The sequence below is a fragment of the Garra rufa genome, chromosome 16, assembly GCF_049309525.1.
Source record: "Garra rufa chromosome 16, GarRuf1.0, whole genome shotgun sequence".
NCBI classification, from domain to species: domain Eukaryota; kingdom Metazoa; phylum Chordata; class Actinopteri; order Cypriniformes; family Cyprinidae; genus Garra; species Garra rufa.
Window position 1 is genome coordinate 30,906,199 of NC_133376.1, and position 27,089 is coordinate 30,933,287.

Here is a 27,089-nt window from a genome sequence, read left to right on the forward strand (position 1 = left end):
TCCACAAATCTGACTCAGACTGAGTTTTAGTTTAAGGAACAGTTTGCCCAAAAACCAAAATAGAGTCAGTGATCTGACCTCAGGAGCCAATCGTTTTTTTTTTTTCTTGTGATCAAACAGGTTGATGAAGGTTTTTGGTTTAAATTTTAAATAAAGTTTTGTATTTTCTTTTTAGGGTGACATTTTATATTCTGTCCAGGAACTACTACTTTGCCTATAATTCTGAAACTTGAAGCTAAAACCTGAAAAAATAAGCTTTCCATTGATATATGGTTTGTTCGGATAGGACAATATATGGCCGAGATACAGTTGTGATATACAATATTTACGGTAGTAAATTTACAAAATATCTTCATGGAACATGATCTTTACTAAATATCCAAGTGTTTTTTGACATAAAAGAAAAATTAATAATTTTGACCCATATAATGTATTTTTGCCTATTGCTACAAATATACCTGTGCTACTTAAGACAGGGTCCAAGGTCAGATTTATTAATGTGCACTGTACCTTCCAAATATATAAATAAAATTCAACAATTGATTTTTTAAAATTGTTAATGGTTTGTTTCACAAGTGAAAGACAATCATGCGAGTTTGGAATGACATAAGGACAGGACCTTAATTTTTGGGTAAGCTTATCCTTTAAAAGACCCTTTGTAGAAACAGCATTTTGTGTAGTAAAAAAGAACAGGTTAATAAGGCTCTGGTACCTCAGGGCAGCTCACAGTGGGGGTAGTTCAGGGAGGCACTGCGTTCCGGTGCCCCTTTGTACCAGTGCTCTAAGGAAGAGCAACTTCCTGTTGTTGTGGACTCTGTCATATTTCAGTACAATGGTAAATCCAGTGCTCTGATCAGCAGTACAGCCCACGATATCCGCTGAAAACACACATATTCTTGGTACAGATTACACTGTGTGCACACTCCAGTAAAGATATGCAGGCTGTAAAAATCAAAGCTATGCAGGTTATAAAATTCTGTGACAAACATCTGCGAATATACTATACCTCATAAATGATCCCCATTTAAAGGGCGAGTCAGTCAGTTTAATTATGCTCATTTAATTACTTTGTTTCATGTAATAAACAGCACATGCCTGATATCTGTGTAGTGATTTGACCTACTTTCAAATCATTACAGGTGATCGGTTTAAAAATTAAATGTGATGTTTTAAAAAAACAAGATATCTAGGAAGTGCTCATCTCATACAGATGGGAGGGGAGTGTAGAAGTGCTGATGCTATGACAGGCAGAACAATGCTGACTGCTTACACTGTCTGTCTCAGACACTAACCTTATGGCCTTGTCAAAATATCTGACTGTCAGAATGAGAGCACTGCATGGTCAGGCAAAGAGAGCAATTGGAGTGAGACAGACTGAGAGAGGAAGAAATGTAGAGTGTGCGAGGCGCCTGTCACATCCCTCCATTGTGCCGTTTCCTCCTGGCCTTTTTTTCTGTATACACATGACAGTAAAATCCTTGTAACACAGAGCCTTTAGGTTAGGACACACAAAAGAGAACAACTTGCAAATAAGAGACTTCCTGTTAAATCCAACTGCCTGTCTGCCTCTTCACGGACTGGGACTTTTTTATTCAAATTTTTTAAAAATATAAAAACTATTAACCAACCAGTGCAGTTCATGGATCTATGAGTCTGTATTGTGCTGAACAAACAGAACAAACTTGTGAATGTGATTTATTACTTTTCTAAATGGCACTGGCGCAAAGTCTTTTATTTTCTTTGTGGGCTACTATGTATTCAGACTGAAAGTATTTTTCTTTCACAAAGGAATGAATGCCGGGCTGATTTGTGAGGTTCTGCAATAAGAGGTTGTGAAACCTAAAGTGATGAAAGAGTGACTACTAGTGTACGTTAAATGTAAAATAATTGGGAAATTGCCAGGTAAGAGCTTTTCTCCACTGACCTTGATTTGAGAGTATTTCAATAGATAATTTAAAAAACTATTCAGTGTAAGATAAAAACTCAGGAGTCAGTAAGTTAGCATGTCATCTTTATTTTATTTATTTATAAGACAGTTCTCTAGTGAATATTTTTCAGGGTAGGAATTTGTATGGCTATGAAAGAAAAGCATAGGCAAAGGCAAAAACATTTCCAACATTTTTGGCAATAGAAAAGATTCAGTCTACTGAACACATATTGTCCATAGCGGTTTGTTCCATTGTTCAGTTAAAGGGATAGTTCACCCAAAAAAGAAAATTCTATCATTAATTACTCACCTTCATGTCGTTCCAAACCCATAAGACCTTTGTTCATCTTTATAACACAAATTAAGATATAGCAATAAGATAATAACAACTTAATTTAACAATTTCCTCTCTTCCATGTCACTCAGCTCCTTCTTCATCAGCAGCACCACACGTATGCGTCCAAGATTGGCACGGAAGAGAAGAAATTGTTGAACAAAGTTATTATTTATGTTTTCTTTGCATAACATTACGGTTGAACCACTGATGTCACATGAACTATTTTAATAATATCCTTATTATTTTTCTGGGCTCTGAACATGAACCTGGTAGTTGTGTTGCTGTCTATGAAGGGTCAGAAAGCTCTCGGATTTTCATCAGAAATATCTTAATTTGTGTTCCGATAATGAACGAAGGTCTTACAGGTTTGGAATGACATGAGGGTGAGTAATTAAAGACAATTTTCATTTCTGGGTGAATTAACACTTTATTGTGTCAGTGTGTCAATTTTATGTTTGTAACCACTACTTTTTGGAATATATAGTTTGATTTTAAGAGTTTCCGCCACCACACAAAAACTAAAATTGAACCGAATGACCTCTAGCAACCTGTTTCCTACACTCTTAAAGTGATAGTTCACACAAAAATGAAAATTCTTACTCTGTAATTATTCACCCCTTATGTTGTTCTAAACCATAAGAGCTCTCAGATTTCATCAAAAATCTGTGTTCCAAAGATGATCGAAGGTCTTATAGGTTTGGAATGACATGAGGGTGAGTAATGACAGAATTTTCATTTCTGGGTGAATTAATACTTTAATGTGTCTGAATCACTCATGGTGTGTTATTATTAGGCTTGAATCAATTCATGATGTATTATTATTATTATTAGTTTAGAAGCTGCTTAAACAATCTATGACCAATTGTGTCACACTTTGGTTCGTACTTTTGACCTTGGGCACAGGGCAGAAAACTTGGCACAATTTTGACTATTATATTTATTTAAATTATATTGATAGATGCTTTAATTTTTTTAATTATTTAGTTGCTTTTAGCTAATTTTTAGTTTTTGGATTATCATTTGTGACCCTGAACCACAAAAATCAGTTGTAAGTAGCACGGGTATATTTGTATCAATAGCCAACAATACATTGTATGGGTCAAAATGATCGATTTGTGACCCTGGACCACAAAACCAGTCTTAAGTCGCTGGGGTATATTTGTAGTAATAGACAAAAATACATAGTATGGGTCAAAATTATTGATTTTTCTTTTATGCCAAAAATCATTAGGAAATTAAGTAAAGATCATGATCCATGAAGATTTTTTGTAAAATTCCCACTGTAAACATATCAAAATGTAATTTTTGATTAGTAATATGCATTGTTAAGAACTTAATTTTCACAACTTTAAAGGTGATTTTCTCAGTATTTAGATTCTTTTGCACCCTCAGATTCCAGATCTTCAAATAGGCGTATCTCGGCCAAATATTGTCCTATCCTAACAAACCATACATCAATAGAAAGCTTATTTATTGAGCTTTCATATGATGTATACATCTCAGTTTTGTAAAATTTTACCTTATGACTGGTTTTGTGGTCCAGGGTCACATTTTTCTTTTATGTCAAAAATCATTAGGTTATGAAGTAAAAATCTTGTTCCATGAAGATGTTTTGTAAATTTCCTTCCCTAAATATATCAAAACTTAATTTTTTATTAGTAATATGAATTGCTAACTTCATAATGACAACTTTAAAGGTGATTTTCTTAATATTTAGATTTTTTGCACCCTCACATTGCACATTTTCAAATTGTTGTATCTCGGCTAAATATTGTCCTATCCTGACAAACCATACATCAATGGAAAGTTTATTTGTTCAACTTGTATGTGTACATGTGTATAAATCTTAATTTAAAAAAAATGGACCATTATGGTTTTGTGGTTCATGGTCACATTTATGGAACATAATTCTGCTTTAAACGGGTTAATGTCATAATAAGAAGCTTTTGTGGTTGGCAGGTTCCTAAATTAAGCCAATTTGCCACTGTGTTTTTTCTAACTCCGCATAAGAGGGCGCTATACATCTATATACAGTAAATGCCGTAATCTGCGAAAACCCACCCTACCCTTCAACTTTCCCCCTGCATGACCTCACACCTCAAATCCGCCGCAAGCGACAAGACAAAAACACAGCGCTGCCATTATAATCAACGAACCTGTTCCCAGCGCTTGCAGAGTGGATGTGTTGTGAGGAAACACGCTGCTCCGCGCTCGCTTGCCAGTCCGCTGCCTGACGTCACCTCGGAGCGCGCTTCCATAGATGCGAGCGAGTACAGTGACAGCGCCTCGTCCACTGTACGCAACACTGAGCGCGGCTCAGCACTATCTCAGGCTATACGCGAGAAACGGCAGCAGATCATGGAATGTGACTAGGCAACATTCCGCTTTATTTGAGGCCGGTCGTCCGCCCTGCACTCACGGGGTGCAGTACTTTAAGCCCACCGTTCCCATTATTTTACCAAGTGATCACTGCCCTCCTGTGATCCGGGAATAACGTTGGGAGCTTTAACATTTTTTTTTAGTAATTATTCCTCGAGTTTCTATTTCCACTATAACGGTTCGATTCTGACTTCAAGCTCAGGCTCAATAACTGGATTTTATTGGTGGAACAATAGGCGACTGCTTCTGTCTGGATATTAAATTTTATTCTTGGATTATTGTCTCAGCATCATGAGCACGAGTGGTGAGTAAATTCTTGGCATTGTTACCTTGCTCTAATTGCAGAGAATAATTAAATACTAATGCGAAGCAGATAGAAATCTAATTTTAAAATAAAACAAATAAACTTTATCTTGACCTTGTGAAATAAGAGCAATTGGTCTTATTCAATCGTTTGACCTCTTGCTCCTGACCTGTCCCAAAGACATTCTCACTGATCAGGCATTTGGAATAGTAAAAATAATCCTTTTTTTCTTATTAGGAATTTAATATTAATCATTTAATTTGATGCAACGTTTAGAATTCTAAGAACAACAGTATTATTATTGAAAATATTATTGTTACTATTATTTTATGTGCTCAGGATTGATAATATCTGTTGAAACTGAGCTGGTCTGTCAATTCAAAACAAGATTCTGTCAAACTCCATTTGGGGATTAAATGTCTTGAGAAATATTATAAAACTTAGACATACTTGGGGGGCCAATGTCTAGTTCGGTGCCAGTCAGATACGCTTGTTTGCATTCATTCAGCTCTCATCCGATCATAATAATGAAATCATCATTACTGATTACATGCTGTAGAAATCTGTCAGATGAAAACAATCAGAGAGGTGGCTCATATTGGTCACCAGCTTTCCTTTGAGGCTTGTGCTTCAGTCAGCTGATGTTGCAAGGGCATGACCGCTGCTTCTCATAATGATCCTTTTATGGGAAAAGTTCAGCAGAACCTTAAGAACAAAGCCGATGGGCAACCGAACCGTTTTTTCTTTTCTTGTTTGTTGTACTACCTACTTGGCAAATGTCGTGCTGTTCTGTGATTAGAAATGGTTTGCATTCTTGCAGCAATCTGCTAAATTGCATTCTCAGTTGATGAGCGGATGGACAAGCTTTGTCCATATGTGTCCAACTCTCTGTACTAATCCCCCTACTATTCTCCCCTTAGTTCAGGACACACAGCTCGCAGTACCAGTGCACTCTGATAAAACAATGTCACATCAGTCAATTGAGCTTGCCTTATTCACTCTTTCAAAGCATTTTGCCTGTCAGCTGGGGATGGGGCTGCTACCAGCGTGCTACTGTATGGAGAGTGAGTGTTTTCAGCTGCAGACAGATGGCAAGGGAATGAGTGCAGTGGCCGGGTTGTGTCTCATGGCAAAAAAAAAGACTGGTTGGAGAGCTACCAACAAATGAACAAGCATGCATGGTCCGCAAGAGACCTGGAGTATTCCACAGAACATGCACGTAAAGCTCAAATAAATGTGTAAATAGACATACTCTTTTTTTCTTCTTCAGTAGAAAGTCCCTGACACCAAGTCTCAAACTTACCTGATAGCCACTCATGCAGACATATGACATTTGAATGGCGCAGTAGCCGTACACAGTGGCATGTTGTACACTACATTGGGCATGATTGCCTTGAGCCAGTGAAAATGCCGAGCAATTACGCAGAGGTCACTTGGTCTCTCTTCATTTGCTGCTCCCTACATTTCTTATGGTCAACTGCCATTATCACCTGCCCTCTATTTTCTGCATCACTGAGAGAACAGACAAACAAGTGAGTAGTGGAATGTGCCTTCAATCTGTTTTCCATTCCCTGTGCTTTCTGTCTTTCGTTCTCTCTTTGTTCTCCCGTTTGATCCTCCTGAGTGAATATCAAGGGTTTCTGTGCCTTAGTGATGCTGTAGTAAATAATAGGTAGTGGTTGTTTATTATCAGGATTTGAAAAGAAAAGCAGGGGTGCATATTGTATAAGCCTGACTCATGAATGTTATTTAAGTGACATAACAATCTAGCCTAAGGTTCCTGAAGTCATTCTACCCTGCTCTTCCTGTGTCAGCATTCACGACTCAGCATCCCTCGCATCAATCACATACTAGGCTAGCACACACACTTGTAGAAGTGCTTCCGTCACCACTGTCCTGTCATGCCAGCCCTGTGGAGAGCAATGAGGTGGAAGCCAACTTCTTGTTCAGACCTCTTCAACAACACTCTCCATACAACAACTATCTGCAACCGCGGGACCCTTTTTAGCCATGTGTAAAATGAATGCACTTTTTTGTCTTGACATTAATGGAATTTGTGGTAATGAAATCAGCATGAGTCAATATTAGGTACAAACAAAAGCAATTTAATTAACTGTCATCGTATTAGCATATAGAATTAGTTTGTTATGTGGTATGTGCTCATAAATGAAAACACTGGATTAATTTACTGTCATTATGACAGCCCATTATAAATGGCAAAAATTGCTTTATAAATTAAATGCAGGAGTGATTTGAAAAGTGGGAAGGGAGGGCACATGATTACTCAGTTTGGCTCATGAATATTAATTAAGTGATTTAAAGTATTTTCAGTAGTAGGCGTCAACTGATTGATTTTTCAGGACTGGTGCTAATACAGATTATTGCAGATCAAGTAGACCGATAACCGATATTTTGAACCAATATATTTGTCTGGTGTAAAAATAAAAATTAATGACTAAATAAATTAAGAATAACAAAGGCTCTTCCAAAAACTTTATTTAAATGCTTTTAAATTATTTTTTCAGCAAATCGCTTTTAAAAAAAATGACCAATACCGATGACCTTAAAAATGCTTCATATCGGCCCAGCCGATAATCGGTCGACCTACTCAGTAGTTCATTCTTAAAGGTTCTTTATTTTTAATCTAATGTTCCATAAAGAATAGTTTACATCCATGGAAACGTTCAGTTACATTTAAACACAGTTAAAAAACTAAAAAAAGGGATAGTTCACCCAAAAAAGAAAATTCTGTCATTAATTACTCACCCTCATGTCATTTGAAACCTGTAAGACCTTCGTTCAGAGCTCAAATTAAGATATTTTTGATGAAATCCGAGAGCTTTCTGCCCCTGTGTAGACAGCAGCACAACTACCACGTTCAAGGCCCAGAAAGGTAGTAAGGACATTGTTAAAATAGTCCATGTCACATCAGTGATTCAACCGTTATGTTATGAAGCTACGAGAATACTTTTTGTGCAAAAAGAAAACAAAAATAACTTTATTCAAAAATTTCTTCTCTTCTGTCAGTTTTTGATGAGCATTCACTACAGAGACTGACGCGGAAAAGAAGAAATTGTTGAATAAAGTTATTTTTGTTCTCTTTGTGTACAAAAAGAAGATTGTGGTTGAACCACTGTCACATTAACTATTTTAACAATGTCCTTACTACCTTTCTGGGCCTTAAACATGGTAGTTGCGTTGCTGTCTATGCAGGGTCAAAAAGCTCTCGGATTTCATCAAAAATATCTTAATTTGAGTTCTGAAAATGAAGGTCTTACGAGTTTGGAGTAATTACAGAATTTTCTTTTTTGGGTGTACTGTCCCTTTAAGAGTGAAGGTAACAGGTTGTTAGAGGGAATTCAGTTCAATTTTGTTTTTGCATAGTGACAGAAACTCTTAAAATCTAATGATTATTGCTCAAAGAGTAGTGGGTACAAATGTAAATATTGGCCCCCTCCAGGTGTAATGGCAGCTTCCCAAAAAATAATATGATGCACTATGCATCTGATGTTACTCTGTAGCATCTATCTGCATAATGCATAAGCTCTACCTGGGAGTTGATTTGATCTGAGCTAGTGTGTCAGCAGACGTAGACCCACTATGGCACCGTAAACACACTCTCATCCCATCTGGAGTGCAGTCCGGCTCGGCGTCAGCACCCATTTGTCATTCCTGTAACCCAACGGCATGATTTAGCAGCACTGAGAACAAAAAAGAAGCACCAGCGTGCTAACACTTGTCAGGGTTGAATTTCCTACAGATCCTTTCTAAAGATTTAATTCTCCATGCATTTCCCCTGGCTTGCATATACAGAGTAATATCCTTGATGAAGCTCTTTCTGCAGGGCCACATAGATATAAAAGCCAGTAGATGGACACAGAGTGGCTTTTCACTATCAATCCAGTACAATAACTGCAAGGCATGTGTTATAGAAAACATTTTGCAAAGAAAGAGTACTCCTTGTAGTGTGTAGATGTGCTAATTGGATTGTGGCTTGTTCAAGAAACTGGTACTTAATTAGACACTTGTCTTTGACAAACACGTATTTGCGTAGAGGGGAATAGTTTAATAACTGTTTCAGAACAATCCCTTGATCATTACTCAGCATTTTTATTATTCTAAACTGGCATTTTTCTTGAGTAGATTTTGTGCTCCTCTGTGTTATTTATCTTCTCTATAGTCCCCAGTTTGCCATCAGAGTGATTCTGGCAGGCTTTGTTAGTGGGCCAAGCTTAGTACAGTGTCCTAGTACTGTCTTCCAGCTCAATGAGCAATGCTAAACTCCAGCTGAATCTCATAGTTACTGTAAATTTTTACAATCTAGCTTCCTACAGCTGCTTTCCATTGAAGAGCAGGTCATATGTTTTTTGTGTCCTAATATTGTGTTGGAATCCCCTACAACAGGTTTAAATGCATCTTCAATGTCATGTCAATGATTTCAGCTTTGAGCGTAATGTCTGTAAACCCCTCCCTTTCATAAGCCTACTCTGCTCTGATTGGTCAGCTGTTGTGATTTGCACAGAGAGGAGTACTTGTGCAAGTTAGTGAGCGCTACCATCTGTGTTGCTAAGTCTGCAGTTGTTTTTGGTGTAATTTTTGATATTTTTAATTGAAGCGACTCCAATTAATGCATATTTAGCCCCTGGAATGCGAATTTACAAACTTACCTGACAAAAGTGTGTATTTTACGAAATATATCGAAATATATTATTTATATATTTAAATATATTATATATTTAATGGGGGACCCCCCCTCGAAACGTGATTGAGCTAGATTTGAGTAGAAGTTGTGCGGGTTGTGAAAACCTGGCAACCCTGATGCACCTTTACATAAAACAATAATATAGTGCTCCAATCTGTACTTAAAATAATGACATAAAAACATTTTGTTTAACACTTATGCAAGCGAATCGTGCCCACGGTTTATCTGCTAAACTGTAAAACATAACAAAACAATAATGGTGGATACATTATACAAGTGCTAGTAAGACAGTAATATTGTGGTTTACCTGGAAACCTAATGCTGCACTAGGTATACATTACATAGTAGCACAAAAAATAGTTTTTTTTGAGCACTTACTTGAAAACATAACGTATTAATCCTACTTACAGACTACTTACAGGTTGTGGTTCGGAGACGCTTGTTAGTCCAAATAAAGAAGATAAAAGCCAAGATTAGAAAAGCAGTCCTCTGTAAAATGACGAGCACACTTAAAAAGGTTTGAATTGTATTTCTGTGGTATCGTGGTATCGAAGATGTGAAAATATGACGACTCGTTAAGGCGATTCCGAGTCGACTTTCTTTTGAGAGATAATATCTTTATGTATAATGCACTTTTTTGAATAACAACTTTGCAGACTGTTTATATTGAAGGATAGCTATGTTACAAACTACAAACTTTTTCGAACACCCATATGACCTGCTCTTTAAAGAATCCACGGAATCATCTCCTGTAGCAGCCATGAAGGTAGATAATTCATAGAGTGACACCAGGGATGTTGATCAGATGACCCTGACCCAACACATTTCTCTAAACTTAGTCGAAATTCCAAATCATTAGTAACCCTGAGAGCAGATCAAAGGCTGGAGCAAGTCCTTGAGGCCCTCAGACCTCATTCTGTCTGACCTTGGGTTTGGTTTATTTGAGTGATCATTTGTCTGACAGGGTCAATTCAGCTCCTGACGCTACGGCAATGTTGTGTTGAATGTAACAGTAGTCATATATCATATTTGGTCAGGTTCTCCAGAGGCCAGTGTACTGCAAACAGGTTTTTGAAAAACTCTACTTTTCTTAAGCAGGTTCCAGGGAGTACATGGAAAGGTTTTGATGGTCTTTTTAAGCCTGTAAAAACGAAAATATCACAGTTAAACAAAAATACAAATAATTTGAATGAGAAAATTAAATATTAAAGGGATAGTTCACCCAAAGATGAAAATTCAGTCAGTAATTATTTCGTAAGAACACAAATTAAGAATTTTTTTGATTTTCGTGAACACATGTCGAAGACACAGAAGAGAAGAAATTGCTGTATAAAGACATTCTTTTTCCTTTCTTTGTGCACAAAAATGTATTATTGTAACTTCACAACATTACGGTTAAACCACTGATGTCACACTGATGACTATTTTGTTGATTGTGGGGTTCGAACATGGTAAAACATGTGTTGCTGTCTATGCAGGGTCAGAAAGCTCTTGGATTCAATCAAAAATATCTTAATTTGTGTTCCGAAGATGAACGGCGGTCTTACGGGTTTGGAACATTTAAGTAAGCCATGCTGTTAACAACTACCAAAAACATGTTTTTCTAGTACTGGCCAGTTTTATTCTTGTCGCAAGTAAGTGTTCTGACTCTAATATGGAAGCGGGAGTGTTACTTAGCCATTAATTCTAGCACTGGATTTAAAGGTCTTCACCCAGCGCTCATTACTGTGAAGGATAAGTGGACTCTGTCTGGCCGCAAGGTCTTGTTTACACCTCTCTTCTGCCTGGCTATGGAGGAATTGAGAGCAGCCTTGTCACCTCCACTCTCCCACAATCCTGTGTGACTATAATCTGCAGGAGGCTCCTCCGCTGAGGGCAGAAATAGCAGCGGCCCCTTAGGTCCTGTGGTTATCACCTTACACCTTCAGCCGGATGTTACCGGCCCTTTGCTATATATTGCTTAACATTAGTGCAGTGAAGTTTCTCAGAACTAGGCTTCTCTAAATCTCCTTGTATATCAGCAATTCATTTCATTCTTTTTTTACAAATTGAGATTTAAACCTAGAGGAAACCTAAAGGAATTTGTGGCAACACATGTTTAAACCATTGAAAATGTAAGAAAACGCAGAGTGACCTATTTTGGGGTTTGGGGATCTTGTTGTTTTCATTTGAACTGTGAAGACTGTCAAGTCTGTATTAATAATAGACGTTTTCCTTTTAAAATTCTTTTGAATCTTAGCTTTCGTTATAGCTTCCGTTCCACTAAAACATGAATGGTATCATTGGGTATCTAATGTATGTGCTTGTAAAAACTAATCCTGTATGTCCTGTCCTGATGTCTGTGCATGTGATATAGTAGGGATTACACAGCCTATTTACACCCGCCCTCCTTTAGCACATGCACTGACACCCATAAATGACAGATGAATGATGCCTGAAAGACATATTGTCTTCTTAACGCCATGTAGTTTATTCTCTTTTGAGCTATCACCTCTGTTTATTTTTGCGGTATTGTATGTGAAAGCTTATGGGGAGCGCTTACAGTCTTTGAGATACAAAGAAAAGCAAAGCTTTGGGGAAAATAGCTCTCACGCATTATCATAAATGCTTCTGGTTTTGTGATATTGTGGCTGTTATCTGCTTTTAACAGCATCATGACTGTACTGTACTTTACGCTGACAAAAGACTGTGGGCTCAGAGCGTCTCGCAGAGCTGAGGGCCACACACAGAATTCAGAAAACAGCTCTGGAAGTCGGCCAGGCAGCGCGTCCCTCTGCCAAAGGAATAAGTGCTTACAATATTACCAGTGTGAGATTGAGCTACTGGAGGAGGCATAACAGTATTAATGGATCATTGTTCTTCAGCTGTGGATGAAGAAAAGTCAATGAAACTCTCTGTTCCAATAGAATGACAATATGTGAAGTGATCTTCTAATACAAGTCATTGTTTGTTGAGCTGAAAAATGCTATTTTCAGCTCTCAGATACTTTACCAATATGCTGTGTATTTATTTCACATATATTGTTTTTTACAATTTAATTCATTTTGAATGAATATAATTTTTTTTCGTATTGTGTTTATTATAATGTTTTGATACCTAATTTCACTCTCAGCGTCTAAAATGGTTGGTTTTAGTTATTTTGTCCAGAAGGAAACAGTCCATTTGAAGATCAGGGTAAATTGAACTTATTTTGTAACTATGTTCTGTAGCCTCTGAAGAGCAGTACTAAATGAAAAAATATGATATTTAGGCAAAATAAGAAAAATTTATAATCTCCATTCTGTTCAAAAGTTTTCACCCCCCGGCTCTTAATGCATGGTTTTTCCTTCTGGAGTATCAGTGAGCATTTGAACCTTCTGTAATAGTTGCATACGAGTCCCTCAGTTGTCCTCAGTGTGACAAGATGGATCTCAAAATCATACAGTCATTGTTGGAAAAGGTTCAAATAGACAAAAATGCTGGAAAAGCAAAGAATTTGTGGGACCTGAAAGATTTTTATGAGGAATGGCAGGCAGTTTAACTGTTTAGGACAAACAAGGCAGCATTAACAACTATCACTAAACAAAAAAACACAGCAGTGGATAATTCAGGTAACAACACAGTATTAAGAAACAAGAGGATGTAAACTTTTGAACGGGGTCATTTTTATAAATTTAACTATTATTTTCACTTGTAGACTATGTGTAAACATCTTTTATGTGAAATATCTTATTCAGGTCAGTACTAAATAAACATCAACATGCCTTTTGTATGATCCCTCTTATTTTGGTAAAATAATATTTTAGATTCTCAAAAGGGGATGTATCCTTTTGACCTCAATTGTATATGTGCTGGGCAGAATTTTAATGTTGGTGCATTCCTAATAAGGTAAGGGCATGTTAATAATCATGATTTATTGTTGAAAAATAAGGAAATTTCCTACACAAGTTTATCTGATCAGTTTCACTTCCTGACTTGGTGCATTGTGCTCACTGATTTCGTTTGTCTTTTCCAACATACACACAAAACCCTCATTAAAACCTAGTTCTCAGTCTGCTCTACCAGGCTAGACACTATTTTAATGTGTGTTCCTGGCTGTCGCCAGGCTCTGTTTCTCAGAGAGCTGTGGGAACACGGTGCTGATGAATCTGATCACAGGCCCAGTAGTTCTGCCCTGCTGCCAGCATTGTAGCTGAAACAATGGAGATCAGGGTAGGGCACGTGCCCTTGCTGTTTTCAACATTTTCCCCCAGTTAAATCCTTTTAGACTAAAGCGCGGGCAACAATTGCTACAGTGATTGCACAGTAATTGATTTATTCACTGGCTGAGTGTTTGAATGCCTGTTATACATCTTTAATAGGAAGGCAATCAGCACAAAACCACCAGCCATCAATAAACAGAAAGAGAGAGAGCAACGGAAATTATTTAGGTAACCCTCAGGCATGTTATAATGACAAACACATGCCTCACAGCTTTAGTACAGGTACCACTAATACATAGAGGGCATTTTTTGGTTTGTACAATGTAAAACACATCACTTTTGTCTTAAAGGAGACATATTATGTCCCTTTTAACAATATGTAATGTAAGTCTCAGGTATCCCCAACATGTATCTGTGAGGCTTTAGCTCAAAACACAGATCATTTATTATATCATTTTGAAAATGCCTATTTTGAGTGGAAGAATGCTTTCTGAGCACACACATCCAAAGCATGCGCACAGAAAGCGGCTGTCACACGGCATGTGAGTACTAAACTAAGTTCTCTTTCATGTCTTATTGCGCTTATACTATCAAATACACAGAAGTTCATGTTAAAAACACACAAGTTACAAAAACAGTCGGTTATGTCTGTGAAAGTAAACACCTGGGAAAGAAATCGCATGTTTATATTAGATCTGTGTTGCAGCATTGTAATATGCAGTAAATAAATCAATAAATCCACTGCTCTCTTGTCTCCTCTGAGGCGGGGACTCTAAATAATGTTCTGTGCTCATATGTGCAGCCAAAGACAGAACAGTTAACATGCTTTGCTTGAACTTTTTCCATGGCATTAGAACTGGTACACCATTGCCGCTTGCAAAAATGGTAATGGTAATGTAAATGTTTTTTTTAATGAAAATATTCATTTTGAGAGTTTTTAAAATACATTTTAATAATGTTATTAGATAAAAAGTATGCTATTATATTACTAGTGTACAATGGCATTTTAGTGCCACGGCAAAAAAAAAAATATATATATATATAATATTACGAGATTAAAGCTGTAATATTTTGAGAATAAGGTTAAAATTACAAGAATAAAGTCGAAATATTACGAGAATAAACTCTAAATACTACGAGATTTCGAGAATAAAGTAAAAATTCAGAGAATAAAGTCGAAATATTTCAAGAAATTACGAGAATAAAGTCGAAATATTATGAAAATAAAGTCGAAATTACGAGAATAAAGTCTAAATGTTTCGAGAATAAAGTCTTAAATGTTTCGTGAATAAAAATTTGTATTTAATTTGTAGCAATTACGAGATTAAAGTTATAATATTTTGCGGCCGCTCAGATGCAACTACTTTAAATAAATGCCCTGGCAACTTCTCCCGGTGCTCTCAATCCGGGCCTTTGCATGCGCAATAATATAGGTTATACTCTCAAAATATTATAACTTTAATTTCTATTATTTAAATTCTCGAAACATTTCGACTTTATACTGGAAACATTTTGACTTTATTCTCAAAATATTTCAACTTTATCCTCGTAGTATTTTGACTTTATTCTTGTAATATTTCAACTTTATTCTCATAATATTTCACTTCTTGAAATGTTTAGAATTTATTCTTGTAATTTTGACTTTATCTCGTAATCTCGTAATCTTGTATTTTTTTTTTTTTGCGTGGCTCTAAAAAAATGTAGTATTAATTATATAATTTTATAGTAATTATTAATAATTTTAATAACTTTTTTAATATGTATTTTCAGTTTTTGCTTTACTTAGTTAAATTTTTTTTATATATATTTTTAGTTTGATCAATTATTTAATTATTTTTTAAGTTTTTCATCTAATATTTTTTCCAGCTTTTCAGTTAATTATTTTAATTAATGAAAATGAAAAAAAAAACAACACCACAGTGTCAACCAAAAATTAAAAATAATAATTAATTTAGAAAAAATGATTAAAAAAGGTTCGATATATTGTACATCCCCTTTGTTCTAATATTCGTTACTCAGTGCCTTTTTGTCTTTTTCCTTGTAGTACCCTATCAGCAAAGCTCATGCAGCAGTGAACGGAGCTCCGGACCAATCCACTGCTTTCGCTGCCGGGAGTTGTGTAAAGGAGAGGTGGTACGAGTGCAGCATGTCCACTTCCACATCAAATGCTTCACCTGCCAAGGTAAGAGTCTTTTACATACAGCAATGCATTGTATACTCTGTGACCTCTCAGAACTGTCTTTTAATTATGGGAAAAGCTTGCACACTGTCTTGGAATTTTGTCAGATATACCATTTCCAATAGATTCTGTTCAGTAATGGCACTTCATTAAGAACTAAAGCAGAGCTCTCTGCCTCTGACCTAATAGCAGTTTGGCAAGAGTGGTTAGAAGCAGTGGATTTCTGATTTAATGATGCTGGCTGTGCTCCTGGGGCTGTCTGAAGTAGGGACCTGTTGCATAATGAGATCCTGCAGCCTCACATTGTCAAGATGGTAGCTCAGTGATGCCCCATGGCACTGCCCTCAATTATCGCTGACATTAGTGACGTCAAGAAATTAAAATGTAAAACGAATGTGAATATGATGCGACCAGGTACCGCCACCTTTAGATTACGCGAGATTAAAAATGTGGAAGTAAAACCCTTGAGAGATGGACTCATTTGTGGTTTAATGAGCTTTTGAAAGGTTGTATTTGTGCTACTTTTCCCTGCTTACACTCAAACTGGTGTTGCCACATGGTCCCTGTGTTGCATTTAAGGGGTTGCTGTGGAAACCGTGTTGAGGGGCACCCTGCCCCTGGTTGGTGGTTATTCTCAGCTACACTATCAAACCGACAGCCAATAGCAGCCTCCCATAGCAAACCCTAGGGCATAGTTGGGGGGGGATGAGGGGGGCTCATAGATGGAGAGACGAGGCGGGAGCGATTGAAAGAGAATGGCAGTTTCCCTCCCTCCGTTATGACATCACGAGTTGCCTTGGAGCACATGAAGTCACTCAACAATAACAGTCCTTTTCCCCTTCGCTTCCTCTCTCTATCAAATTCGCCCACTATATTTTCCATAAAAATTGCCTCAAGCAATAATGTATTTCACCTCTAACTCAACCCCACCCCTTATCTCACGATTCACGCTATATATTATTGTGCATGTGTGTAGGAAGTCCAAACTCTGCATCAGCAGCTCGTATCTCCAGCATCGTTGCCATTTCATTGTTGTGCGGCGGTTTGTTTACAATCCTGTGACTGACGGCTCGGCTTCTGTGCGTGCTGTGAGTTTTGTTTTGATGGGAGAACCGAGTGTGCTGATGCGCCGTGGGGCTTTGAGGCCCGGTTAATTGGATAAAGGGGCAACATTTGTGGGGTGTTTCACAGGAATCCCAGCTCACTCAGCATGTACTGTCATAGGTCAGAGGGGCCATGTTGGAGTCGCAGTTGCCAGTGTTCGTAAACATGTGACAGTCCGCTTTCAGCCCTTCTGTTGAAGCTAAAAACCAAACGTGGCTGATTTGTATGCACGTAATGTTCATGTTTGTTTACTGAGTTTGCAATTTATTCAATACAGTTTCAATGGGAAAAATGTACCTGTGGTGACATTTCTGGATTTCTGTGTTTTGTGAAACTTTCAAAGTGAAATGTCTTGTGTGCGCAGAGCTGGATAGATTACTTACAAATTCTGTTCAGTAGTCTGGTACTGATTACAGATTACATGATGTAATCAGGGTTGCCAGGTTTTCACAACAAAACCTGCCCAATTGACTACTCAAAATTAGCCCAAAACTTCAAGGGGGGTCCCCTGTCAAAAATCATGTTCCGCAGGGTTTCCCTGATAAAATTGGCATTCCAGGGGATAAATATCACATTTTTGAGTCACTTCAACTTGCGGACATGAAAAACACCCTGCGGCAACAGTGTTAAAGTAGCCCAATTCCACGGGAAAACTGCAGACTTGGCAACACTAAATGTAATTTAGGTTGCTAGTTTTAGGTAGTGTACTGTGACTACTTTTTAGATTACTTTTTTGTCAATATTGTTTTAAACTTACATTAAATGTACCTTATTGTAGGGCTGGACGATTTATCGAAAGTAATCTAAACCGGAATTCGCAACCTATAACGGACATCATTTTCTCATGTTGGTTATTCCTTTTTTATTCCTGTTAATACTTTCCCATTAAACATACATTAAACGTATCATTTTTATTTTTATTTTTTATTGTTTTACTGACAATTTACAAACCAGAATCACACATCAATTCAACGTTCCCCCCACCCTCCCAGCCACCATTTCCTTGCGGTCTATCTAAAATAGGGTACCTAATGAATAGAAAAGTTAACAGAAAACCAAAGCCACAGGAATCATAAAACATAAAATCCAGCAATCAAGAATGCAAAATAAAAATACATAAATAAAATAAAAATACAGCGTTAAGACATTCATTTTGAGCCCTGATCATTGTTTTGTGCAATATACTTGGAGATCTTCTCAGCAGCTATAGTGCAGATCTTTAATGTAGAGATTTGTGCCAGGTTCACCCGAGCTGTGGGTATTTGAAGCATTATAATGTCCTGAAGTTGTATCAACCATTTGTACATATCCAGGCTATGTGGTGGAAGCCAGTGTTGCGCTAACAGTTTTTTTGCAGATGTTAAGCCGGCCAGCCAAACATTTTTTGTAGCTTAGAGAAGTTCAACAGAGAATCGTCACTCAGTAATAATATAGACGGGTTCACCGATATAGGATATTTAATCATTTTTGATAAGATATTACACACCTCATTACAAATATTTTAAACTTTTTCACATTCCCACATCATATGAAAAAAGGATCCGAGTTGTTGGTCTGGACATTTATCACAGAAGGGACTAAAGGAGGAATTAAATGTATCATATTGTAGAGATTGCTGGACCATTTATTGAAAAGTAATCAAAACTGAAAATCACAAACTCTAACCGGTGTGATTTTCCTCTGTTGGTTATTTCATTTTTTAAAAAAAATCCTGATAATACTTTCCCATTACACTGAAATTACACATACCATATTTTAAGGCCAAAGTAATCGGGAAAAGTAATCGAAACTAAATGTCAGTCATTTAGTTTTTTCTTTAATCCTGTTATACTATCCAATTAAAAACATACTGCCATGTGTGTAGTCATGTTATATGGAGGTGTATGACTGCTGTGCTCACGTCTTTCGCTGTGTCTTGCACGTGAGTGGTGTGTTTAAGATGCCGTGTCAAGTTATCAGAATTAACACTTCAACACGCAGCACTGCTCATCAGTGTCAGTTACAAAACAGTGGACCAATCAGAAGACCACAAAAAGTAACTAATCTGATTATAAGCATTCTGAAATGTAATATACTCTAATTACAAGTACTTATTTTTTGGAATCTGATTACATAATCCAGATTACATGTAATCAGTTAATAGCCAGCATTGAGTGTGTGGCACTAAAAGCATGTTTAGTTTAGTCCAAAAAATGGATGAAAATGAATCTGATAATGTTATATTACATTGGTTGTTGTATGTGTTGCAGTTTGGAAATGAAATCTCTGTTTGAAGGTTATATATTTCAAACTTTATCCTGTTTGAAAACACACTGTACCACCTACACTAAATATATTGTATGTGATTATTTTGGTTTGCAAGTCTTGCACTGTTAAAAGTGGTTTGAGGTCATACAATAGTATTGTGCATGGAAGCACCCAAAAATAAGTCTTTATCAATCAATAATCTCCCTCTGTAATTGTAAAGTTTTTGGTGTTTTAGTTAGAAACCGAATTGAGTTTTTCAAATGAGCCTTGGTTTATTGATCCGAATTGTGCTTTTATTTTAAAAGGCATGAAAGATGTATGTTTTGGCTCTTGGAATCCATGACTGACTTGGAAAGGGTCAAAAATCAATAGTTAGTAATGGAGCTATTTGGTTTGGTCTACAATCAAGTAGATTACATTGGTTGGCTTTACTTGACGACGTGCTTTTGCAAACAGGGGAAGATGAAGAAAAGGAGATGCTTTTGGAATTATAGTCTAGTTAATTGAAAAAGCAAGCACTCGAGCACACAGGAAGAAACATGTGGGCCAAGGTCATGTAGATACAGCTGAAGCTGAGGCAGTGGAGACAATTTCAGGGGGAGTTTACACAGGCTGTGGCCATGAAAGGAGGCGGATGCTGTACACACAGGTATGAGAGAACCAGCTGTTTCCAAGGACACGCCAATGGCTAGTTTGTGTAAAGGGGAGGCAGCCAGGCGTAATAGCCGCACTCGCTTCCTGTGTATGCATGTCCACAGTTCCAACATAAACGCTTGTGAAACACCCTCTCAAACGCACACACATACATGCACAACAAACATGCATTCTCACATGTATTCACGCAAGGGCAAATTTTATTTGTTTCTGTTAGATGTACAGGCACAGAAAACTCATTAAATCTCTATTTGGTTGTGCATTTATTTCCCCAATTCAAATAAAAGTCAGATTGGAGACTAACAGCTCTCAGCAGGGAATGGAAGTCACATACTTGCTGATCTCCTGACTCCTTTCTAGCTTTCTAGTTGGCTCCTCTCTCTCGCCTACATGAATGAGAACAGATAATGAACACAGCTGTGCAACTATTGATATCATAGAGACATATGGTGGCTCCAAAATGTGTTTGGACAGCACTTGTAAAATTATGAATGTCACTGCATTACCGAACAAAATATCATAATAAGTATACTTTAAAAGCGTCATCATTTGCTGTAAGTGTGTTGACATACTTGTAGATATTATGGTGTAGTAGTTGTCAGATAATTTTCTGTCAAATGTAGCTTTTTTATCAACTGCATGTATTGCTTCATTAAAATTACTTGTACATTATTAAATTATTATACATAAGCCTTTATAAATCAATATACGCTACAGACTGGGGAATTTAAATGTATTTAAGTGATGTAAATTAATTTTCATGGATTTAAAAGAATCATTTTCAGTTAGTGCCCACTTGGTATTTAAAACAGCTAATTAATTGAGCATACAGCATGACAATTGCAGAAACAATATGATTATATAATCTTATCTTCTCTCAGAAACACATTTTCTCGTCTTTCTTAAGGCAAATATGCTGCTTTTTAACTCCAAAGTGTGAGACATTTGAGTTGAATGCTTGACAGTATGTCTGAGTAAAATGTCATGGAACAATAAATATCCAGACTAGCTCACCTACACTTGAGCCTCTGTAGTGGGTGACACACAAGTATGAGCACCATCTATAAACTGCTAGACAAGATAGTTCACAGAAAAATGAATATGCTGTCATCACTTACTCACCCTCTGTTATGACTTTCTTTCTTCAGGGGAACATAAAAGTATTTTGAGAAATCCCTCAGTGTTTTTTATAACCAAAACTGTTTCAAAATGTATAAAATGATGAGTAAATGATGAGAGAATTTTCAGTTTTGATGAACTATCCCTTTAAGTTACAGTTCCACTTGAGCTCCTTTCTCTCTCCATTGCTCATGTGTGTGATAAGGACATTGTTCTGAACAAATTGGCCCAGTAGTAGTGCACAGAATTCCAAGAGGGAGGAAGTTTATCTGAAACGGCCAGTGTTTTTTATGGACAATTACTGGTGACTGTTGCAATAGGCACTCGCCAACTACAGTATAGTTCTTCAAACCTGACACCTTGGAGTAATGTTTATTACATTGCAAATATAATTAATTTTTTTAATATTCATTGCATAATGTGCCTTTTAGGAATGCACTGAATGTTCGGCAACCGAAATTATACAGAATAAATTATACCGAACAATGACGTGACGTGATCAAATAGAGGCGCACACTAATGCAGCAAACAGTGTGGAAGCATTTAAAACTGTCAGAGAAAGATGCAAAAATCACTACAAGCACAGACAGCACGAGACTGTTTAGAACCGCATCGCATGCCTTCGATGAGAAAAGAAAGGGTTGGTTGTTGCTGGTTACTGTATGATGACTGAAATGGCCTTAAACCGTTAGTAAATAAACTACAGAACGTTATGTTGTCTATTACATGCACAATTTGTATGTATTCTTCTGACAACTCTGCATGAGCTCGTTAGCCAGGGTTCAAAGTTCAAAGCACGAAGGAAATCCATGCTGAAACCGCATAATGAGAAACATTCATAAATCTGCTCCTGTCAGCAAAAATAGTACTGAGGTCTTCTTGTGGGTTTCCGCCAAAATAAAAGTCAACATTCTTAAATATTAGCATTGTAATTTTACTGTTGTTCTGTAAAATAAAATAGAAAGTAAGACAAAAATAATGATAACAATCATTAAAACCATTAATACATTTATTATAATTTTCTGCTTTGCTCAGAAAGGCTGCATTTATTTGTACATTTAAAAACACATGCCTGGTTCAAAAAGGGGGTCTTAAAAATGGCCAAATAATGTTATTTTACTAACTTATTAATTTGAAGTTAAATTGTGCTTTGTTGGTAGGCTATAACGTCCACTAGAATGTTAAAAATGTTCAGTGTTAAGTAAATATTTTTAAATTGTTGTTTTGTAATTGATTTTTTTTTTTTTTGAAAAGCAAGACAAAACTGTAAAAAGCACATTTTGCTTTTTTACCCCATGTCAAAATACATGGGGTAAAAAACACAAAAAACACAAAAATTGGTTCAGTAATCGGCCTTCGGCCCAGTGTTTTATTTTGTTTGGCTTCGGCCAAGAATTTTCATTTCGGTGCATCCCTAGTGCCTTTCCCCTATTTTTGAATTTAGATTAGATTTGCCGTCATTATACGTTCACTTAAAGGGATAGTTCACCCAAAAATCTAAATTATTTACGTTGTTCCAAACCTGAAAGAAACGAAGGGTTCATCTTCAGAACACAAATTAAGATATTTTTGAATGAAATCCGAGAGCTTTCTGACCCTGCATAGACAGCAATGCAACTACCAAGTTCAAGGCCCAGAAAGGTAGTAAGGTCATGGTTAAAATAGTCCATGTAACATCAGTGTCATTGTCAGACATTACTACATTTCTAGGCCTTAAACTCTCAGTTTCTTTGCTGTCTATGCAGGGACAGAAAGCTCTCAGATGTCATCAAAAATATCTTAATTTGTGTTATGAAGGTGAATGAAGGTCTTCCGGGTTTAGAACGACATGAGGATGAATAACTAATGACATAATTTTCATTTTTGGGTGAACTATCCCTGTAAAGTTTATTATTTAAAAACATGATCCATTTTCATGCTGTACATTTTAATAGCACACAAAATAGTATAGAATTTTAATATGGATAATTTGTGGGATATTGGCCAAAACATGAAAATAGTAATAAATAAATCTAAAAAGTCGCCCCCATCTACAAGTTAGCTGTAATTTCAGGGTTAAATTATTTATATTTTACCACTGAGTAAACATAGACGTCTACAGTTTTGTCATAGTCAACAAATTCTTTTCAGAGCTGTAGCTCATGAGCAGTTAGTTTACTTTACAAATCAAATAATGCTGCTCAGCACTGCTTCTTCTGAACGGGAATGGCAGGTCATTAAGATGTCTGTCAAAACAGATCCCTTTTAAAAGCTGAGGGTTAATTGGCTGTGTAAAATGTTGTTTTCTCTTCCTCTAGGTATATGCGGATTCTCTTCCTTCTGTATAATGACATGCTAGTCTCATCAGCCTACAAAAATACATAAATACAAACTAAATAAACCAAACTCAAACAATAGGTGTTTTGCATAGATTTAATTACATTCATTGACTGTATATCCATAAAACAACTAGAAATTCATGAGCTCTTCAGAGAGTAAAGCACACAAATATATAGACAATCAAATGTCAGGTGCTCTGAACATCAGACTACTTTAGTTGTGAACTATGAAGCATCAGTAAAACGCTCAGTTGCTATATGTGTTGTGCGGAGCCCAGCTTTTTCTGAGTTGTCAGCTGCTAGAGGAGGAAGACTGAGCAGGATGGGAGCTTCTCGTAACTATGGCAACATATGCCCGTCCAATCATTAAGCCCATGCGATAGTTGCTGGGGAGACATTCTCCCACAGATGAAAGGACAGTGGCAGTATTAGAGACTGAATTCCCCATATGTTTTCCTGAAGATCTAGGTAAGGTGTCACGGATTAGCCTACCACATGTCAAAACCCCAGACTGAAAATTGGCCTATTGTATATTGATTTTGACTGAATGAATATGCATTTAACCTGTAAATAATATAGATTTAACATTGTAATTGGCAAATGGCTCATGTAAGAAAAAAAGATCAGTCTACAGCAATGTAGATTAAAAACTCAAACCAGAGAGATTAAACTTGGATTGGAGGAATGAATATTGCCAGTCTTATACCTGAAGGGCTCCTGCAACATTAGGCATTTTTCAGAGAGGTTAGTAGGTTAATGAAAGCAGCTACAGGAGAGGCACAGCCTCAGAGCGAGACAGAAACAGAGCGAGACCTGCTGAAAACATTATATCTGTCTGTTTAAATCAAGTTTAGAGGTTTACCAGGAAGCAGGAAGTGAGTGTAGAGATACTGTACACTGATCGCAGCGATGTGGTGGAAACCGAGTGGTGTGTTTTTGATATACCACACACTGTATATCAAATGTAGTGTATAATACTATAAAATAATATAATAATTACTTATTTAATTCATATTTTAACGTTAATTTAATATTTAGTATTTTTAATATTTTATAAGATTTTAATTTTTTATGTTTTATTTTAGTTTTGATATAGATCCTTCATTTTATTGGATAGTAATTTGATAGGCAAAATAAGCAGTATATTTTTTATATGTGACCCTGGACCAGTCATAAAGGGTCGTAAGGGTCAATTTCATTAAATTGAGATTTATACATCATCTAAAAGCTAAATAAATAGCTTTCCATTGATGTATGGTTTGTTAGGATAGGACAATATTTGAAAATCTAGAAATGTGAGGGTGCAAAAAATCAAAATACTGAGAAAATCGCCTTTAAAGTTGTTGCATATTGCATATTACTAAGCAAAACTTAAGTTTTGATATATTTAAAGTAGGATGTTTACAAAATATCTTCATGGAACATGGACCTTTACTTAAAGGGGTCATCGGATGCCCATTTTCCACAAGTTCATATGATTCTTTAGGGTCTTAATGAAAAGTCTCTAATATACTTTGATTAAAAATTCTCAATAGTAGTATAAAAAAACACCCTTTTACCTCGTCAAAATCAGCTCTGCAAAATTTCAGCTCATTTGAAGACATGGCCCCTTTAAATGCCATGAGCTCTGCTCGCCCCGCCCCTCTCTGGGATTATGTTTACTTTAGCTGCATTTAGTCGCGTTTATCGGCAAAATTTGCCAACAAGCACATTATTAAGAAAAGCCATTTGCAAAGATGCATAAAAAACCCTTATACTCACTTCTGCTATGGGTGAAGCTGCATCAGGAACGATTCACACGAAGATAGATGCTTATGTAGATCGGGATTGGTGCTTTCCATTTAAAAACAAAAGTAACATTAAACCTCTGCGTCTTCAGCGGCTCAGATGTCGGTAGTAAATGACTATTACTATGTTCATTATTACATCCATCAACAGAACACCTCAATCGCTCAATTAGAGTCTTAATTGAGTTAGTCTCGCGTAGCCAGACCTTCAGACTGACGGCTGAAGGTCTGGAATTCATGGCAGCTTTAGTTGGCCAAGGCCTGCCCATAAGGCCGTTTGACCGACATTTCAAATAACCAATCACAGTTTGTTTCGTTCAGCGTCACGTTTCGGTGCGTGGAAATGCCCCCACAACAACAGACTGGCGTGCAACAAGTCAGTCATTGAAATAACCAGCATTGAAAGTTAAATAAGAAGAGGGAGAACAAGCAGTAAGTCAGTAATTTGTTTGCGAACGTCGCAAAAGTGTATAACAACAATGGCGTCTGCATAAGCACCTTTTAGCAAAACGCCGAGTAAATCAGTCTGCGCTTTGTTTCCTGGAGGACTGAAAATAAACGCAACACTCGCGTCTCCCGGAAATCCGATCAAATTCAACTAATCAGATGACGACTTCGACATTCCTGAAGTGTTTCCAGTTAAGTGTACCATATGCATCAGACGTTTAGCCAACGTTCCGTGGGCGTGACGACTGAGGCTGAGACTATAATTGAGTCGACACAGTGAGTATCGTGTTCGGACAGTTTCAGCTTGATGAGGGCGGGTCTAAGGTAAGGCACTTATGTCAATCAAATTTGTTTCGTCACAACGACAAGAAGCTAAGAATGAACTGATTTTAAAAAGGGGATATTACTTTTAAAGATTAAAAAAATACCACTGGGTGGATTTTTATCATTGTAGGGTGGTTATGTACACAAACTACCAACACACATTAATGTTCAAACAACATGTGAAAGTTAGTTTTGCACCTGATGACCCCTTTCATATCCTCATGATTTTTGTCATAAAAGAAAAATCGATCATTTTGGCTGACACAATGTATTGGTGGCTATTGTCACAAATATACCCATGCTACTTAAGACTGGTTTTGTGGTCCAGGGTCACACATGTACAATATATGTGACAGTGACAGTTTTTATGTATATGACTCATGATTTGGTTGGATGTACAGTAGTGACATTATATGTGACCCTGGACCACAAAACCAGTCTTAAGTAGCACAGGTATATTTGTAGCAATAGTCAAAAATACATTGTATGGGTCAAAATTATCGATTTTTCTTTTATGCCAAAAATCATTAGCATATTAAGTAAAGATCATGTTCCATGAAGATAATTTGTAAATTTTCTACCATAAATATATAAAAACTTGATTTTTGATTAGTAATATGCATTGCTAAGAACTTCATTTGGACAACTTTTAAGGCGATTTTCTCAATATTTACATTTATTTGCACCCTCAGATTCCAGGTTTTCAAATAACTGTATCTCAGACAAACATTATCCTATTTTAACAATATATATTTAACGATATATCAATGGAAAGCTTGTTTACTCAGCTTTCAGCTGACGTAAGAATCTCAATTTCAACAAATTTACACTTATGACTGGTTTTGTGGTCCAGGGTCACATATGCAGAATATGACTACAGTTATTAAATTTTTACTCATGCTTGGAAATATTGGAAAATATACATTATGCACTTCAAAGGATAAATAATTACGGGGGAATTCCTAAGAGTTACTCTCACTTTTGAGGAAACCTCAGCCCCTTGGATTTATTTATCTGTTGTCAACATATGCATAATTTCTTTGTCGTTCCCTTGATTTCTTGCTGTTACTCACTGACTCC

General features: G+C 36.6%; 1 protein-coding gene across 1 annotated transcript in view; it reads left to right on the forward strand.

Annotated features, from left to right (window-relative positions):
• Positions 1-4,384: 4,384 nt before the first annotated feature.
• Positions 4,385-27,089, forward strand: part of ablim3 (actin binding LIM protein family, member 3) — an 82,176-nt gene continuing 59,471 nt past the window's right edge. Inside the window, exons 1-2 of the mRNA XM_073819952.1 lie at positions 4,385-4,947; positions 15,875-16,012. Of these exons, the coding sequence (XP_073676053.1) occupies positions 4,935-4,947; positions 15,875-16,012 (151 nt within the window). The 5' untranslated portion in view covers positions 4,385-4,934. The remainder of the gene's footprint in view (positions 4,948-15,874; positions 16,013-27,089) is intronic.